This window comes from Puma concolor, chromosome B1, assembly GCF_028749965.1.
Source record: "Puma concolor isolate L17-30 chromosome B1, mPumCon1.1.hap2, whole genome shotgun sequence".
NCBI lineage: Eukaryota > Metazoa > Chordata > Mammalia > Carnivora > Felidae > Puma > Puma concolor.
The window spans coordinates 128,033,275-128,052,415 of record NC_141670.1 but is presented as its reverse complement, the minus strand read 5'-3'; the positions used below and the strand labels follow the sequence as shown (position 1 = coordinate 128,052,415).

The 19,141-nt window shown below is 37.8% G+C and overlaps 1 protein-coding gene across 14 annotated transcripts in view; it reads left to right on the top strand.

Moving 5' to 3' along the window:
• The window catches only part of PDLIM5 (PDZ and LIM domain 5), a 225,507-nt gene that overhangs the window by 192,637 nt on the left and 13,729 nt on the right, over positions 1 to 19,141 (top strand). For all 14 annotated transcript variants that reach the window (XM_086704559.1, XM_086704564.1, XM_086704558.1 and 11 more), the window contains one exon: positions 7,611 to 7,785. In XM_086704559.1, the coding sequence (XP_086560685.1) occupies positions 7,611 to 7,785 (175 nt within the window). The remainder of the gene's footprint in view (positions 1 to 7,610; positions 7,786 to 19,141) is intronic.

Genomic DNA, 19,141 nt, shown 5'->3' with positions numbered 1-19,141 from the left:
GACTGAGCCACCCAGGCGCCCCTCGAGTGGAGAATTTTTACTTTATGTTTTCAAATGGTATATCACATGGGGCACCTGGGTGGCTCAGTCAGTTGAGCATCCGACTTCAGCTCAGGTCATGATCTCACAGTCTGTGAGTTCGAGCCCCGCGTTGGTCTCTGTGCTCACAGCTCAGAGCCTGGAGCCTGCTTCAGATTCTGTGTCTCCCTCTCTCTCTGCCCCTCCCCTGCTCATGCTCTGTCTCTCTCTCTCTGTCAAAAATAAATAAACATTTAAAAAAAAATTCAAATGGTATATCACAAAGATTTCCCTAACAACAGGAGGTAAGTGTCCTACCTAAATTAATGAATATTGTGTGGTTCCATTTTTTAAAATTCTTTATCTGCAGTTTATAGTCTGCAGTCCAAAAGAGATGACTTTAAATTTCATGTTTAGTAAGTCAGGGATCTGTTTGCTTTTTAAAAATGTATTGCCTCTTAGAATACTTCAATATATGACAAATATGACAAATATTTGAAACACTAGCAATTCAGCAAATAAGTATGAAGGTATGTTGTTCTAAACCTTCAGATGACTCATCAATAACCATTCTAAAGTTAATAAGATACACTGTTCGTTTGGAGAGTAGCTAGTGGCTTTAAATTTCTTTAATTTTTTTTTTCAACGTTTTTTTATTTATTTTTGGGACAGAGAGAGACAGAGCATGAACGGGGGAGGGGCAGAGAGAGAGGGAGACACAGAATCGGAAACAGGCTCCAGGCTCCAGGCTCTGAGCCATCAGCCCAGAGCCTGACGCGGGGCTCGAACTCACGGACCGCGAGATCGTGACCTGGCTGAAGTCGGACGCTTAACCGACTTGGCTTTAAATTTCTAGATGAGTTTTGTGGTGCTGAAATGTACTTTATATAAAAGAATAAAAATTAATTTTCCAACATGTCCCCAATAGGGTAGAGATTAGCCACAAAGAAGCCAAATTTTATGGAAGTTGCTCAAGATTAAAGTTAAAAAGGAAAACTTGAGTCAAGAACTAACTTCTTTCTGATGTTCTCAGGATGACACTTTATTGACTCATTCATTATTCAGTTTAAGTCACTTACATTTTTTGTGACTTAGATTCATAGATTATGAAATGGGGCTAATCTAATGGTCCTATTTAATAGCTCTATTAAAACTTAAAAGAAATAGTTGTTTTTATTACAAATAAGTAGATTGTCATCTTTAAACTACTATCTCTAAAGAGATGTATATTTTTTTCTACATAAACATGATTTTCATGACAGGTTCAATAAATGTGAAGTGTTTTGGTCTCTGTACCACCCATGGAAGATCGTTTTTCCCTGCATAGTAGTGCAGTTCTCTGCAGAATTATTAAGGAAACAAGGCTCATTTCATGGTGCCTTCCCTGTTGGAAGACCTCACCTTCTTACACCTCCCTCTCCCCATTAAGCCAAGCGAGCAGAGGCCAGGGGCTTGGCACTTGATGGCACGAAAGTTGCCCATTACTGTGCTAAAGTAGTGAGAAATTCAGTCTGAAGAAGTGAAACATCACTTTATTCATACGGGAAATAACTATGCCTTGGAAATGTTCGTGGCTTGGTAATTAACAGGGCTTGTGTAGCTTTGTGTGCGGGCCAGTGTGCTAGCAACACAGCAACAAAACGGAGGTGTGAGAATTTCTGTCTTATCCAAAGTGGTTAAAATGGGGCAGTAACAGAAAACAAGGCTTTTCTTCCCAAGCAAGGAACAGAAGTGAGCTTAGGGCTTATTACATGTGTTGAAGACACAGTCACATGTTTCATGTTTAAGAATGGCTTCTCATGTTAAATAAGCTAGTTTCCCATGTACCTTCTCCTTGAGGCATGGGCCAGGTGGATTATGTCCCATTTTACAGTGACTGATGGATGGAGAATTACTACACTCTTTTATTGCTAAAAATGTCCCAGTGACTCAGTACTGTAGGGCTTATGCATAGATAATGTGATAAAATAAAGGCATATGGTAGATGAAAGGGTTTCACTCTCTTTGAGGTCTGATTTTCATATTTTTCAATTGGTAACTTTCCCACTGTTTGAAATCCTGACCCTGATCCACATTTTAAAAATATCCGTCTCAATATTGCTCTTTAAAAAGGCAAAATGAAAGTGATTTGGAACCTTCCCTTTTTTCTTTTGCATGATTAAATGTTAATTTTTTTTTTTTTCCTTCTCTTTGTGAGGCTGTTTTCTGATAGCGGGTAGACAGAATTACATAGTTTGTCCTCTTTGTTTAAAAGTTTATCATTATAGGGGGCCCCCTGGGTGGCTCAGTCGGTTGAGCGTTGACTTTGTCTCAGGTCATGATCTCGCAGTTCGTGGGTTTGAGCCCATGTGGAGCTCTGTGCTGACAGCTCGGAGCCTGGAGCCTGCTTCAGATTCTGTGTCTCCGTGTCTTTCTGTCCCTCCCCTGCTCGCACTTGTCTCACTCTGTCTCTCTCCCAAAAATAAATAAACATTAAAAAAAAGTTTATCATTGCCTTAGGAAGGTTGTAAGGATATAAGATGTTGATAAACAAATTATGCAGGCAAGGGTGTTGTGGATGTTAAGAGGAGCAAGAAGGGTGCCTGGGTGGCTCAATTGGTTAAGTGTCTGACTCTTGATTTTGGCTCAGGTCATGGTCTTATGGTTGTAGGTTCAAGCTCTGCATCAGGTTCTGCGTTCAGGATGGAGCCTGCTTGGGATTCTTTCTCACTGTCTCTCTCTCTGCCCCTCTTCTGCTCATACTCTCTCTGTCTCTCTCTCAAAAAAAAAAAAAAAAAAAAAAAAAAAAAAGAGCAAGGACACTGCTAGCTGGGATCTTCAGGGCAGATGGGGTGGTGGCAGGGAGCTCAGGGAATGGAACTTCCATGAGCCTTGTAGAAGGAGAAAAGTATGAGTGGTACTGGAGAAAGGGACATTTCATTGGCTAATGGTCATAGAGGCAGGGCCTAACCTGACATGTTCAAGGGACAGTGAGTAAACTATAGCATAGTGGTTAAGAACACAGACTCTGGAGCCAAACCGCCTAGGTTCAGGATTGCCTTTTATTTGCTGTGTGGCCTTGGACCAGTCTCTTACCATTCTTTGCCTCAGAATAAAAAAAAGTGGTGCTAATCTTGCCTGAATCATAGAGCTGTTATAAGGATTTGACAAGAGTGCCTTCAAATAGTGATGGCACAAGTTAAATATTAAGTAACTATAATAGAGTAGGGTGATGGCAGGGATGTGAGTGAGCATAAAAGACAAGGTCATAAAGAAGACCGGAGTGAGCTCCTTGAGGGACTGGGCTGTCAAGACTGAATAAGCAAGAAACCATGATGAGAGTAGTGTATTTGGGAAAATAATCCAGCAGAAAAGGTTGGAAAGAAATTGGCAGCAGAGAGACTGGTTAGGAGACTTGCAGTTGTCCAGACTTGAGAGATTCAAGACCAGGACTCAAATGACAGATCATGGGTTGGATTAAAAAGAAGGGACAGACCTTGGAAACATTTACAGCAGAACAGTTGTTAGGGTCTGCGGACTGTCAGGCACATAGGAGACAGAGCGCTGTGCCTCACTAAGTGGCACAATTCAGACATACAGGAAGGAGTTCTGAGGTAATGTGTGGAAAAAGATGAAATCCATTTTTCATATCTTGAATTTAAAGACAAGAACAGGAATTGGCATTGAAAATGCTTATCTGTTGCTCTAAGAGAAATCAGGTCTGGATACAGAAATGGAAGACGCACAGAGGAGCAAGTTGTGCTGTGTAAGTAAACGCGGTAACAAGGAAGAAGAATGTACACAGTAATATTCTTTCCCATTTCTATACGAGGAAGCATGAATCTAAGGGAGTGAAAACATTTTCCTAGCCCAGTTGAGTCACTTGAAACAAGGACAATGGTAAAGCTCACTGGTCTGTAAAATGGCATTTCATGGCTCAAGTGCCAGGCAGAGAGCCCTGTAGATGTGCTATGTGTTTATAAAAGCTGGGTTTCTGAATCTGTAATTGCCCATCATTGCAAACAGGCTTTATTCTGGTAAGGGAGAGTTATTCTTTCAATTAGCCCAATTAATCTTACCAATTAAAACCACAGCTGTAAAATGAATCCTGTCAATACACACACATGCAGTAAATTTATATTATTATTTATTTATTATAAATAAGAGTTAGTCCTTTTAAATGTTTTTTGAATATATGTCTTTTCCACTATATCGTAATTGCCTGTGGGTAAGGAGCAGCCCTCCTGTTGGTTCCAGGTTGTCACAGTTTTTACATTCGTTTATGTTTTTTAAATGTTTATTTATTTTGAGAGAGAGAGCATGTGTGCACGAGTCGGGGAGGGACAGAGAGAGGGAGACAGAGGATCCAAAGCAGGCTCTGCGTTAACAGCAGAGAGCCCAATGTGGGGCTTAAACTCATGAACCGTGAGATCATGACCTGAGCCAAAGTTGGACGCTCAACTGACTGAGCCACCCAGGCGCCCCATTCAGTTATGTATTGATTCCAGTTCATTCATTGATTCATTTGTTCATTCCAAACACCGTATTAGCTCCTAGGCTGAGGAATAAGGCATAGTTCCTGCCCTCAGGGAGCTTGCTTTTTAGTTGGGGAGGAAGAGGCACAGATATGTGAAGTAGAAACAGTAATAAAGTTATTCACAGAAAATTATGGGAATGTGAAAGAGAAACATTTAATCTGGATTATGTGGCATGGGCAGTGGGGAGAGGTACTTCAGGGAAGATTTTTAGAGCAGTTGACTTCTGGGTTGAATCTTAAATGCTATGTAGTGGCTACTAGGTAAATAGAGAGAAGGGGAGAGAAAGGACAGTGAAGACAGCCTGTGCATAGATGGGCTTACAAGAAAACTTGAGGCATTGGGCGTTGCTGCAGCATGAAGACTGAGGCAAAGGGTGGTGAGCAGTGAGACTGTGGGGCAGGCAGAGAGCACTTGGAGGGCCCTGAATGCAGTGCTTAGAAGCATGGACTACATTCAGTGGTCAGAGAAGAAGGAGATGCTTGAAGTGCTGTATCAGAGTTGTGACCTGATAAGATTTCAGTCCTTGGTGGCAGTTGGGAGGATGCATTGAAGGATAAGACATTTTGGCGACCAGCAAGGTGGGAGAGATTTAGGACCTAAACCAGGACGGTATTGTCGGAATGGGTGATGATGGGCAAAATCAAGAAGTACTTGTGATGTAAAATCAGCAGGACCCATTATTACCACAGATGAGAGAGAGGAAGGTCCTAGAATGGTTCTTAAGTAGCTACCTTATATGACTGGATGACCGATTTTACAGTCTACTTAGAGAATACAGGAAGAGAGGTAATACATTGAGTTCATTTTTATTTTTATTATCTTGTAACACATTGAGATATTTAATGTGCCTCTGATGTACTTGGAGTTAAATCTATCTGATGATTAGCAGAGATGTCTAGATGAGTAGAAGTATCTTGCTGTCAATGCTCAGCTTAACTGCATCTCCTCTTGGAAGCAGAGGCAACTCTGCTTTTCTTATAACACATTATATATATTTATTTTTATATTTATATTTGTATGTATTTATATACATAGGTATAATGCACGCACACACACACACACACACACACACACACACACACACACACACACACATTTCTTAGAATCCCTGGTAATGAAAAGTAACTCCAGACTTAATAAAGCTAAATATACCAATTTTCTAGGTTATTCATTCCTGTCAAAACTAAGAAAAAAAAAAAAAAAACCAAACATTTAATGTGGCCTTTCAGACAGTAATAAAATTTTAAGACTCTTTCACTGTGTTGTAATCCTTGATTTTCTTTTCTGTTTATTTCTGTAGTCACAGTCCAGTGTTTGATACATAGTGTCTCCATAAATGTGAGTGAGTGAATAAGCAAATGAATAGGTTTTTTTTTATATAATTCTGCATTTGCTTTAATATTTAATACAGTATTACAGATGTGATTGAAGCCACTTTGCAATTTTGCTCACTTCCTTTGTGTCTTTCCCAAAGCTAACCCGTTATCTTGAAATGTGTGTGTCTTCCTGCCTGAAAATAATTATTATTATTTTAAAAGTTTTTATCAAGTATAGTTGACATACAATGTTATATTAGTTGTATAACATAGTGGTGTATAACATAGTGGTTTTTGACCATTCTATACATTATACCATGCTTACCATAGTAAATGTAGTTACCGTCTGTTACCATACAAATGTTATTACAGTACTTTTAACTATATTCCCTAAGCTGTATTTCTCATCCCCGTGACTTATTTATTTTATAACTGGAAGTTTATATCTCTTAATCCCCTCCACCCATTTCTCCCATCCCCCCAACCTCCTGCCTTATTTGACTTACTTTAGGTCCATCCGTGTTGTTGCAAATGGCAAGATTTAATTCCTTTTTATGGCTGAGTAATAGTCCATTATATATCTTTACCACATCTTCCTTATCTGTTGATGGATACATTATGTTGCTTCCATATTTTGACTGTTGTATATAATGCAACAGAAAACGTAGGGTTGCATATATATTTTCGAATTACTGTTTTTGTTTTCTTTGGGTTAATACCCCATAGTGGAATTACTGGATCATATGGTATTTCTGTTTTTAAAATAGCTTTTTTAACATTTATTTATTTTCAAGAGACAGAGAAAGACAGAGTGCGAGTGGGGGAGGGGCAGAGAGAGAGGGAGATACAGAACCAGAAGCAGACTCCAGGCTCTGCGCTGTCAGCGCAGAGCCCAACATGGGGCTTGAACCCACCAACAATGAGATCATGACCTGAGCTAAAGTTGGACGCTTAACTGACTGAGCCACCCAGGCACCCCTGGTATTTCTATTTTTAATTTTTTGAGGTTATGTTGGCCTCATAGAATGAGTTGGAAAATTTTCCTTCCATTTCTATTTTTTGGGACAGTTTGAGAAAAATAGGAATTAACTTCTCTTTAAAGGTTTGGTTGATTTTCCCTGGGAAACCATCTGGCCCTGGACTTGTTTCTTGGGAGATTTTTTACTGCGAATTCAATTTCTTTGCTGGTTATCAGTCTGTTCAAATGTCCTATTTCTTCCTATTTCAGTTTTGATAGTTTATGTTTCTAGGAATTTATCTATTTCTTCCAGGTTGCTCAGTTTGTTGGCATATAATTTTTCATAATATTCTCTTATAATTGTTTGCATTTCTGTGGTGTTGATTATGATCTCTCCTCTCTCATTCATGATTTTTATTATTTGGGTCCTTTCTCTTTTTTTTGATAAGCGTGGCTAGGGGGTTATCAGTTTTATGAATTCCTTCAAAGAACCAGCTCTGAGTTTTATTGATCTATTCTACTAGGTTTTTGTTTTGTTTTGTTTCTGTATCAGTTATTTCTGCTCTAATCTTTATTATTTCCTTTCTTCTGCTGGCTTTAGGCTTCCTTTGCTGTTCTTTTTCTAGCTCCTTTAGGTGTAAGGTTATGTTGTGTATTTGAGATTTTTCTTGCTTCTTGAGGTAGGCCCGTGTTGCTATATATGAATAGATGATTTTACAAAGTAATATTATTATTTGAATATTAGAAAAACTTTATATTTGGCTTATTCTCATTCTGATTCTTCTGTGTCTTAATTCCTAGCACTTTCCAGTGGAAGAATCTCAAACAGTGCAGCCTCATCAGGAGCAGTAGCACCAGCCAACTCAGCCAGGGGACAGCCCCAGTCACATGACCAAGGCACTTTAGTGCAAAGAGCTGAGCACATTCCTGCAGGGAAACGAACTCCAATGTGTGCCCACTGTAACCAGGTCATCAGGTGGGTTATTTGTTTTTGGAATATTCTTGAAAGTACTTAATACCAATGTTAATTTCTTTTTTATTATTATTTTGAATGATTTCAGATTTTATTAGTGAAAATATTCTTGCTATATTTTTATGTAGTCACTGAAGTGATAAATAAAAATATATATATTTCTTAGAATCTCTTGTAATGAAAAGTAATTCTGGACTCTGTAAATAAAGCTAAAAATACCACTTTTCTCAGTTATTAATTCCTGTCAAAACTAAGAAAAAATAATGATTAATATGGCCTTTCAGAGAGTAATAAAATTTTAAGACTCAAAGGGACCCTGAAGATTATTTCTCTGAACTTCATTCTTTTACAGATTGTAAAAGTGAGGACTTTTCATTTAGATGAAAAATAACTAGTGACAAAAGTAAAGAACTTTGAGCCCTAGAGAAAAAAAGATTGGATTTTTGAATACCTAAGTACTGAAAGATATAATTACCTTTGGATCTATTCATAAATGCTTTCAATTTTAGGTTAGGTCATAACCTGCTTCTTTAAAATACTTTTGTATCCAAATCTGTTTTATTGTCTCTTAAATTCCATAAGGGAAAAAAGGCCCAGAGATCTTATGTGAGTGCACTAGATTGCCACTTAGTAAACCTCTGAGCATTTCTTAAGTGATTTCTAAAATGTTAGAAGGTGTAGATATGAATGTTGATGGCAGGGATCCCACCAGCAGGACCTTGTTGCTTCTGTGAGTCGCCTTGTTGGCAGTAATAAATAATAGGTTGAAATGACTCTTCAAGCTCACTCCTCATTTTTAATTTATCCTGTTTTGAAATAGTTGAAACAGTGGCTTGTCTAAAGCTGAATAACGTTAAGGCTTGCTTGCATTTTCCCCTACTCTATTATATAATTATTGCTATTTAAGAACCAAATATAAATATTCTTTTTATTGACCCACTATTAAATAATAAATATGTCAAGGACACAGTACACAGTACATGATTAAAAATAAAGTCGATTTTGGGGCGCCTGGGTGGCTCAGTCGGTTGGGAGTCCGTCCGACTTAGGCTCCGGTCATGATCTCACAGTCCGTGAGTTCGAGCCCCGCATCAGGCTCTGTGCTGACAGCTCGGAGCCTGGAGCCTGCTTCGGATTCTGTGTCTCCCTCTCTCTCTCTGACCCTCCCTGACCCATGCTCTGTCTCTCTCTGTCTCAAAAATAAATAAATTTTTAAAAAAATATTAAAAAAAAATAAAGTAGATTTTTCATCTTAAATGTTCATTGTACGTTTCAAAAATAATAAAACAGAAAGCAAAAATAAAAGTTCATACGTAATTCTACCTTCCAAGATAACCACTACTAGTATTTGAACTCTCATTTTTAAAACACACATCTGTAAGGACACTTGTGATTTTACAGAAATAGAATTATAATACAATATTTTGTAAGCTGTTTTTTTTTTTTTTTCACTTAAATGTGTTTTCCATCTTGAGTTCCTGCTTAATAAGAATGAGCCAGTAGCAGTGGGAGTAGTTATAATAGTTATGGGGAAAAGGAGGAAAAAATCAAAGTCTAGACAATAACCAACACACAGAAAGCATTTGTGGATATTTTACCCGAACAGATCATGCGTGACTCTAGACCCACTTGTTCAAGCCATAATATCAATTTGGGTAGAGTCAGTTTCCTAAAAGTAGTACTATAGGGTTACTGCCTTAAAGAAATATCTAAATTAATAGATTCTAGCATGGTACTGCTTTGTTCCAATAAATAAAACTATATTTTTAATTACCAACTGTATTTAGTTGTTACATTTTTAGGATTAATATTAATCAAATAAAAAACAAGTTCTGACTTGTAACATTTGTTTTTAGAAGTTATGGTACTTTGGTTACCTAGAGTGGTGGTTAGGGATACTATATTCTGAATAAAAATACCCTTTATGGAGATTGGAGTCACTGCTATTTGTATGCTGTTGTAAGCAAGTAATTACTAGATGAGTTAACAAACTGTCAAACCCTATCAGTTGTTGATTCATATTGTCTGATTATCAAATTCTGTGACATCCTATAATCATCAGTACCAACACGTGAAAAACTTACTGTGGAGAAAATATGAACATCTAAATAGGAATTACATTCCCACCCCTCCCTACCTATCTTGGTTTCAGTTTTAACGCTAGGCCAGGATGTAATTTTAATACAGTCTTTCTGCCATGTGAAATAAATATGTATTATATTAATAAGATGAATGGCCATTACTTATTGCTCCCTCATCTGTTAAATTTGTATTGCTCTGGATTATCCCAGCACTTTGTTATCAGTTAAGCATTAAAGCTTCATTTACTAGGGAAGTTAATAGGAACAGGGATTAATTCATGTCAAGATCACATGACGGTAATTAACATAAGCATATTTGCTTGGTGTTCAAATGCTAAAGTAGCTTGAATAGACTGTGGTCAGTTCAGAGACCTAGTCAAAGCATAATTCTTATTCTTGGCCTCAGTGTCAGTATCACTTACCAAAGCAAGGACACGTTAGATCAAGTGACATTCTCTTGGACACCTGTTTTAAAAACAAGCTGCGGTTGCAGGCTTGATACTTCAGTAGGGAATATTGTAACCTGCAAACTCTGGGAAGTTTAGGATTATTTTATAATTTATATCTCTTATTTTCCACAGAGTAATTTACATTATTTGTTTATAATTTGTATTGTTTTATTATGTATTTTCTTTTTTTTTTTAACGTTTATTTATTTTTGAGACAGAGAGAGACAGAGCATGAATGGGGGAGGGTCAGAGAGAGGGAGACACAGAATCTGAAACAGGCTCCAGGCTCTGAGCTGTCAGCACAGAGCCCGACGTGGGGCTCGAACTCATGGACCGCGAGATCGTGACCTGAGCCGAAGTCGGCCGCTTAACCAACTGAGCCACCCAGGCACCCCTATTATGTATTTTCTAATTCCCGCATTTTCAAAAAGTATTTAAATAAAAGCAAACTAAGGCAAATTTTGTTTTATTTTAATTTCTTTAGCAAAGTTGATAGCCTCAGGAAACTTAATTATTGAATGTTAGCATTGAGCCTGTTATCTCTTATAGAACATATTTATCCAAAATCTCCATAAAATATTTTATTTGGATGTAATTTAATGCCTGACATTTTTTTGGTTGGTTTGAACCTTGAAAAGAGTTATGAATGTTGCACCTAAATAGACATTACTTTGATTAGTTAGTGGCCTTTTATAGATGGATAAGAAATTCTTTTGATGCTTTGATTAAGTTTGTTAAGGAATGTGGGCACCTGGGTGGCTGTCAGTTGAGTGTCCGACTTCAGCTCAGGTCATGATCTTGCGGTTTGTGAGTTTGAGCCCCGCATCGGGCTCTGTGCTGACATCTCAGAGCCTGGAGCCTGCTTCGGATTCTGTGTCTCCCTCGCTCTCTGCCCCTCCCCGCACGTGCTCTCTCTCACGCGCGCTCTCTCTCTCTCTCTCTCTCTCTGTCTCTCTCTCAAAAATAAATAAACATTAAATTAAAAAAGAGAAGTTTGCTATGGAACATTTCCAATCCATTTATGATAGAAGTACCATTTCTTTGATTCTTACACTTATGACTTGATTGACAGTTGAGTGCTGGTATAATAGGGAAGCAGAAAATCAGGTTAATGTAGCCAAAACCACATTTTATTTTTCCTAATAGGATAGGTTTATGAAAAGTCTAGCTTATTTCTTTACTGATCTACCCAGTGGCATTAAAATCTGTTCACTGCTTGTATTACATACAGGGAGTTAACTAAACCATTCACTTTAAGCTTAGTATCTTTGTGAAAGAATACAGGATTTATAGGGCTTGAATTTCTTCCTAGCTGTGGAATGCTTAAAAGAAATAGCCACAGTGCTATTGTTCTGTGTTTGCCTGCGGCACAGCACCAGAACAATCACATTCTGGCAACCCATTGTTTATTCCAGTGAGAGAGAGGACTTTAACATTTGTTTCTTGCTCAGTGATTTTCAAACTTTCCTCATGCTGAGCCATCTCAGCTACCCCAGGGAGAGGTTTTTGCTTGTTTCACCAAGCATTTCAGTTTCTCAGCATTCCCTTATTAATAGATTTTATTTATTCTCCCTTTCTGTTAAAACTTCACTTGAAAATAAAAAAGTTTGGTGTAATATGTTAGCTCTTGAGTTTAAGGGAACAACCAAAGACATTAGGCCAAGATTTATGAGCAAGACATACAGACCAAGATTTCAGATTTATTGTAGTGGAAAGTTTGAAAAAACACAAATGTTCAGCATCTAATATTATGGTGCCATTAAGATCCCCTTTTTGGATAATAATAATAATTGTTTAATGTGTTCTTGGCATATGTCAAATGTTGTGCTAAGAATTTTACCTGAATTCTCCTTCTTTATAAACTTGCGAGACAATTAGTAAAATTGCCTCAGTTCATAGATGAGAAAACCTAGACACAGAGAAGATACATACTTGCCTGAAGTCACACAGATAGTAAGTAAATGGTAGAATCTGAATTTGAGCCCAGATCTAACTTTAAATTTTATTCATGTTTTAACTACTACTTAGGAATATGTTTAGGTGCACCTGGGTGGCTCAGTTGGTTAGGCATCCAGTTCTTGATTTTGGCTCAGGTCATGATCTCATGGTTGTGGGATCGAAGCCCTGCATGGGGCTTCATGTTGTGTGGAGCCTGCTTATGATTCTCTCTCTCCCCGTCTCCTTGTCCCTGTCCTGCTCGTGCATGCACATGTGTTCTCTCAAAATAAATACATAAACATTAAAAAAATGCATTAAAGAAAGGAAAATGTTTATAGTATCATATTAAGATTAAAACATAAATCTATTTTTGATTTTAAGTATGATGCTAATTTTGTGTAAAGAAAATATACATCAAGATATATCAAGATATATATACATAGTCATCTTTGTTACTGTATGTAATCAGGAGAGAAACATCTTAAGCAGACCTGCAATAACTTGAGTGCTTTTCTTCATAATGTGTGAGTATATAAGTGAGAAAGAAGGGAGTAAATAATAGATTGAATAATTAGAAGTTCCTACCTCCCCACCAAAATGACTTTGTACTATATACATGCATTCTTAGACTCCTATAGATGACCCAGGGTTCACTTTTCTGGTTTCTCATCTAATGTAGAATTGTAGTCATTCTATAAGCAACACTCATTAAATATTTTGTGTGCTACCCCATTTAGGCACCAGTGATACAGAAATCAAAGACATATTCCCTTCCCTTAAGGAAGTGACTATTACATACTGAATTGTGCCCCCTAAATTCATATGTTGAAGCCCTAACCTCCAGTACCTCAGAATGTGACTATATTTGAAGATAGGGTCTTTAAAGAGGTAAAATGAGGTCATTAGGGTGGGCCCTAATCCATTATGATTGGGGTTCTTGTAAGAAGATTTGGACATACATGGAAGGAAGACCATGTGAAGACACATGGAGAAGATGGCCATCCATAAGCCAAAGAGAGAGGCCTTAGAAGAGAGTAACCCAGCCAACATCTTGATTGTGTATCTAACATTAGTTAGATCTGGACTCAAATTTAGGTTTTACCATTTATTATCTATGTGACTTCCAACCTCCCAAATTGTGAAAAAATAAATTCCTGCTGTTTAAGTCACCCAATCTGTGGTACTGTGTTAAGGCAGCCCTAGCAAAATAATCCAGTTATACTTTAGTAAAAAATACAAACCAGCAAATCAACAACCGTATCAGTTGTTGGTAAGTTTAATAGAGATACATCCAGAATCCTACTTGTGCAAAAGAAGTGAGAATTCTCTAGTTTCAACAAACCAATTTCTTTTATTTGAAAGGAATGGCAAACAGTAAGGCTCAATAGCCTACTTATAAAATCAGTAGTTTTATACAACAAATATCCACTGAAAACTTTCAAAGTGTTGGCTGTTGTTAGAGTGGTAATCATATTACAATGTATAAACATGCCAAACCAAAACACTGTACATCATAAACTTACACATTGTATGCAATTATATCTTAATTTTAAAAAATAAGTTAAAAAGAAAACATGCGCTAGTTGCCATACTGGCACTAGAGTATATAAAGGTTAAGAGACACTTCCTGTTTTGATACATTTTATCATCTGATAGAGAAGCCAAAACCCTGGCACAGATAACCATAATGTAATAATGTAAGCATTAGGAGAGGTACATCGTACCCTTATAGTAATACAAGAAATATATATGTACTGCCCTAATATCCATAGTAAGGAGTTCTGACACATAGTACTTAGGACAATCGTGAGATATCCAAAAGGTTCTAAATTGTCACAGTTGTAAAATTGAAAATTAATCTTGCCTCATGAAAATATATTAATAATGGAAATCCATGTTGGTGATTTCATTATCTGTATGATCCTTCTAATATTGAGGTCTGTCAATTCTCTGACATCTTCTACTTCAGTGATTCCTCTAGTTAACTTCAGCCACCAGTTTTCAGTCATATCCTCTACCATTAACTACATTTCCTCCATAATCTCATTTCTAAGCACCTCATTCAAGAACAGCAGCCTATATTTCCACTCTCCCCCCATTACCTCAATTCTAGCAATCCTTTGACCACTCCCTGCCTCCCAGCAACTTCTGATCCATTGTTTCAAATACCTTCTCACTGTTCCCTTGGGTCCCAATATCCTCACTGCCCTTCTTATCCAGTCTGAATTCTGTAGGCACTCATTAGTCAGTATCCCTTGCATACATCCTCAGTTCCTTTGCCCATCTCTCACTTCATCATATTCACTTAACTGAAACCACTAGGCTGGAAAAACCAAGCCTTGGTTTACTCTGTGCCCACACTTGAAGGTGGATATGGCTGGAAGGAAAACCATTCTAACCATACTAACCAGTGACACTTTAACTTTTTTTTTTTTTTTTTTTTTTTTTTTTGAGACAGAGAGAGACAGAGCATGAACAGGGGAGGGGCAGAGAGAGAGGGAGACACAGAATCTGAAACAGGCTCCAGGCTCTGAGCTGTCAGCACGGACTGTGAGATCATGACTTGAGCTGAAGTTGGACGCTCAACCGACTGAGCCACCCAGGCGCCCCAACCAGTGACACTTTAAATTCATGGCTATTAATCTCAGGTGTGGGTTTTTTTTTTTTTTAATTTTATTTTAGAGAGCATGGGGGGGGAGAGAGAGAGAGAGAAACAGAGAGACAGAGAGAGAAAATCTCAAGCAGGCTCCATGCTCAGAGTAGAGCTCCATGAGGGGCTTGATCCTGCCACCCTGGGATCATGACCTGAGCCAAAATCAAGAGTCGGATGCTCAACTGACTCAGCCATCTAGGTGTCACTCAGATATGTTCTTAATGGTGACAAAAATCTGCTGTATTTCTCTAGTATGTTTACTTTTCCATCTCCCAGAAAGCCAGTTTTATGTTTTCTTTTTTCTCCTTAGACCTGTAATAACTTATTTCCCATTTTCACTGTCAGCTGATGAGCTTAATTCCTCTTTCCCTCTTTTATATAGGAAAGGCAACAGAGATGTAGGACTATCTAGGAAAAAAAAAATAACAAAATGGTGCTCGTATTCCTAACTGACCAGAAATTACACATTAAATGTAAATAGACTAAGCACTCTAATTAAAAGAATTATAGAATAGATAAAATCATGGTCTGGTTACATGCTGCCTATAGCAGACACGCTTCGCACTAAAAGATACCAAGAGATTGAAAATAAAAGTGTACAAAAAGATACATCATGCAAACTTTATAACCAAAAGACGGCTGGAGTGACATTATATACTAATATTAAATAAAACAGCCATTAAGAAAAAAAAGGTGTTGAAAGAGAAAAGAAGGACATTTTATAATGATAAAAAATTAAATCCATCAAGAAGATACAACAATTATAAATATATATTCACCTAATAACAGAGCCCAAAAATACACGAAACAAAAACTGGCAGAATAGATGGGAGCAATATAGACAATTCAACAATAATAATTGGAAACTTCAGTACCCTAGTTTCGATAATGGGCATAACACTGCACAGAAAGTTGACAAGAAGCCTTGGACAACACTATGACTAAACTTAACAGACATCTATAGAACATCCTGACTAATAACAGGAGAGTACAAATTCTGAAGCACACATGGAACGTTCTCCAGGATAGACCACATGTGTTAAACTATAAAACACATTTCAATACATGTAAAAGGACTGATGGTCATACAAAGTATGTTGTCTGAGCAGAATGGAGTGAAATGAGAAATACCTAACCAACAATTTTGGGAAATTCACAAATATGTGGAAATTAACACACTCCTAAACAATCTCTGATGAACTCCATGTCAACTCATTAGGGAACTCACATGACATCTGCATAATCCTTTTCGCCAGGTAAAATAAACTAGTCACAGGAGTGATGTTCCATCATATTCGCAGGTTCCACCCACACTCTAGACCAGAGGATCATACAGGCCATGTACACCAGAAGACTGGTGTCTTGGGGGCCATATTGGAATACTGCCTACCATGCTCTCTCTCCCAGTTTTGCTCTTCTTAGTGGTAGCTCTGTTTGCTCAGTTGCCCAGATCTCACGTGATCTATCAGCACATCCTTTTAACTCTTAACTTTTATTTTATTTTTTTTTTTTAAATTTTTTTTTCAACGTTTATTTATTTTTGGGACAGAGAGAGACAGAGCATGAACAGGGGAGGGGCAGAGAGAGAGGGAGACACAGAATCGGAAACAGGCTCCAGGCTCTGAGCCATCAGCCCAGAGCCTGACGCGGGGCTCAAACTCCCGGACCGCGAGATCGTGACCTGGCTGAAGTCGGACGCTTAACCGACTGCGCCACCCAGGCGCCCCAACTCTTAACTTTTAAATAGACCCAGAATCTGAACCTTTCTCACTGTTTGTACTACTACTAATACCCTGATCCAAGCCATGGTTATTTCTCACCTGGGTTAATGAAGTTGTTTTCCAACTAGTATCTTTCTGCTTTTGCCCTTGCCCTTTACCTGTCTGTTCTCAACACAGTAGCTAGAGTAATCCTGATAAAACGTAGATCAGATCATGTCACTCTTTTGCTGGAAACCCCATAATGGTTGGTAGAAGCCAGAATCCTTACAGTGGCCTAAAGGCCCTACACAGTCACTCCCATCCCACCGCCACCTCATTATCTCTCTGTCCTTATTACCTGGCAATTTCCCCCTTGTTTCCTCTACTGCAGGCACATTGGCCTTCTTGCTGTTTCTCAGACTCCCCAGGCCTCTTCATCAGGCCCGTGCACTTGGCGTTACCTTTGCCTGGATTCTCTTTCCCTGGATATTTGCATGGCTCACTTTTGCCTCCGTCAGATCTTTACTAAAACAGGTGTCCCTGGCCACCTGTTTAATTCCCCCCCCCCCAATATACCAATTTTTACAGTCTCCCTATCTTCCCTCCCTGCTTCATTGTCCTCCTCTTGTTAAAATCTAACTTCTTTTTTTTTTAACAGTATTTGGTTTTTTGTCCCCATGCTAGTAAGTAAGTTCCGTGTGAGCAGGGCGTTTCCTGGCTTTGTTTCCTGCCATATTTTCTGCTGTTCAGTTAATGACTGAACTTTTAAAAAGTATTTGGAGGAATGTATGATAACAGTTTCTCCAAGTTGAATTTATACCTCACTTGTCTTAATATATAGAATCACATTTTCCTGCTTCGTGGATTTTATAATAACCAATATAAATAATTGAGTATAATTGTCTCCAATAGACTTAAAGAATTATCAGTTAATATTACGTTTTTTAGAACTTGTCCTTTTTATTCACTGTTATGTTCAGGCTCATTTTACCTGTGCATATATTTTTGGGCAGTGAGTCATTTATGTCTTTAAAATAAAAAGCTACAGTTGGCCTCACAACCTTTTAAAAGCAGTATTTTAATGGGCTTACAAATTAAAGATGATACTCAGTAAAAATAGAAATATATTATTTAATGCTCCAAATTGGAAAGTTTGGGCACAGTTTACTGGAAATGCCGCACTTCTAATTTTAGGAAGGATTGTTACTATTGCTAATTGTGAGTATTGTAAGATTGAAAGGGAGTGTGTTTCACTGTCATGTTCGAGTGTATTTCATTCTCTTTTACTCTCCCTGCATATGTCTTTGTATTTGTGAATGTATGTGTGTGGTTTTTTCCAGTGATCTTTTCTGTTTCAGAAAACTCTTCCTGTGGTTCCATTGTTCTTGGACACCTTGCTCATGCCAAGCCCTTTCCAAAATTTGATCGTATTAATAATATAAAATTGGTGTATACATTTTTATTATATCTAATTAATAGAATATCAGATGCCATTTTTGTCTTTGAGCACAAGTTGTTTTTTCATGTAGCTTTGTTTTTACCTTTTGTTGATTAACTTCTTTTGATTTTCTTAGCTTTTTTAAATTTTTAACTTCTATTGATGCAGTAACTTTGGGTCAGATATAATTTCTAATCTCCAGTAGCTAGGCCTTAGAATGCCAGCTTTACAGTTATCATTCACATGATCTTAGGAATGTTAGGTAGCTTCTGATATTTTCTTCATCTATTTATAGAGCTAATTTCTATCACTGAGAGTTATTGTTCAAGTTAAATTACAAAGGGAGGCAAGAAGGGAGCATTTGATTTTGAAGCTGAATCCCTGTTAGGTTATGCCTGTTGAAATTTGCAACCCCTTTCACCCTCTCACCATGTAAGCTTTTCTTTTCCTGTTACTTTTGACATCTTTCCCCACCTTTCCTTTCTCTCTCTCTCTCTCTCTCTCTCTCTCTCTCTCTCTCTCTCTGTCTCTCTTTTCTTTTTGGTATAAGTCTCACAGAAGATCAAGAGGGTAAAAAGTTTCATGAGCTAGGTTAACTCTTTGTCAGCCAGTCAGTGTTTTAACTCTTTCCTGTCTCTTCCTTTGTCAGTCAAGGAGTACTTGGGAAAGACAGTGGCGTGGAGGACTGGAAGAGAGGTAGCTGCATACTTAATTCCACTTTGCTGTTACCCAAGCCTGTCTGTCCAGGTCACAGATGGAAACCCAATCTACTTGGAACAAGAAGAACTTCTTCAGTGTTAATCCTGTGTTAATGAATTTGTTAAATTAGTCTCTGCCAACACAGAAAAGAGTACTTTGTTATATATAAGAGATTTTATTGTTTCATAACTTCAAGAACATGATGGGAAAGGTGCTCTTTCAGCTGGGCCAGGGAATACCCGGTTGGGGCAGTAGTACACTGAGCATGTTTAAGAAAGGAGCTCTGGCAGGAACAAAAGTTATATTCAGCTCAGTTTTTAAGGGTGCAGAGGGTGTTTCTTTACTGTTGTTAAGACATTTCACTATTTAGATTTGATAAGAAAGTAAGGAGGTATCTTAAC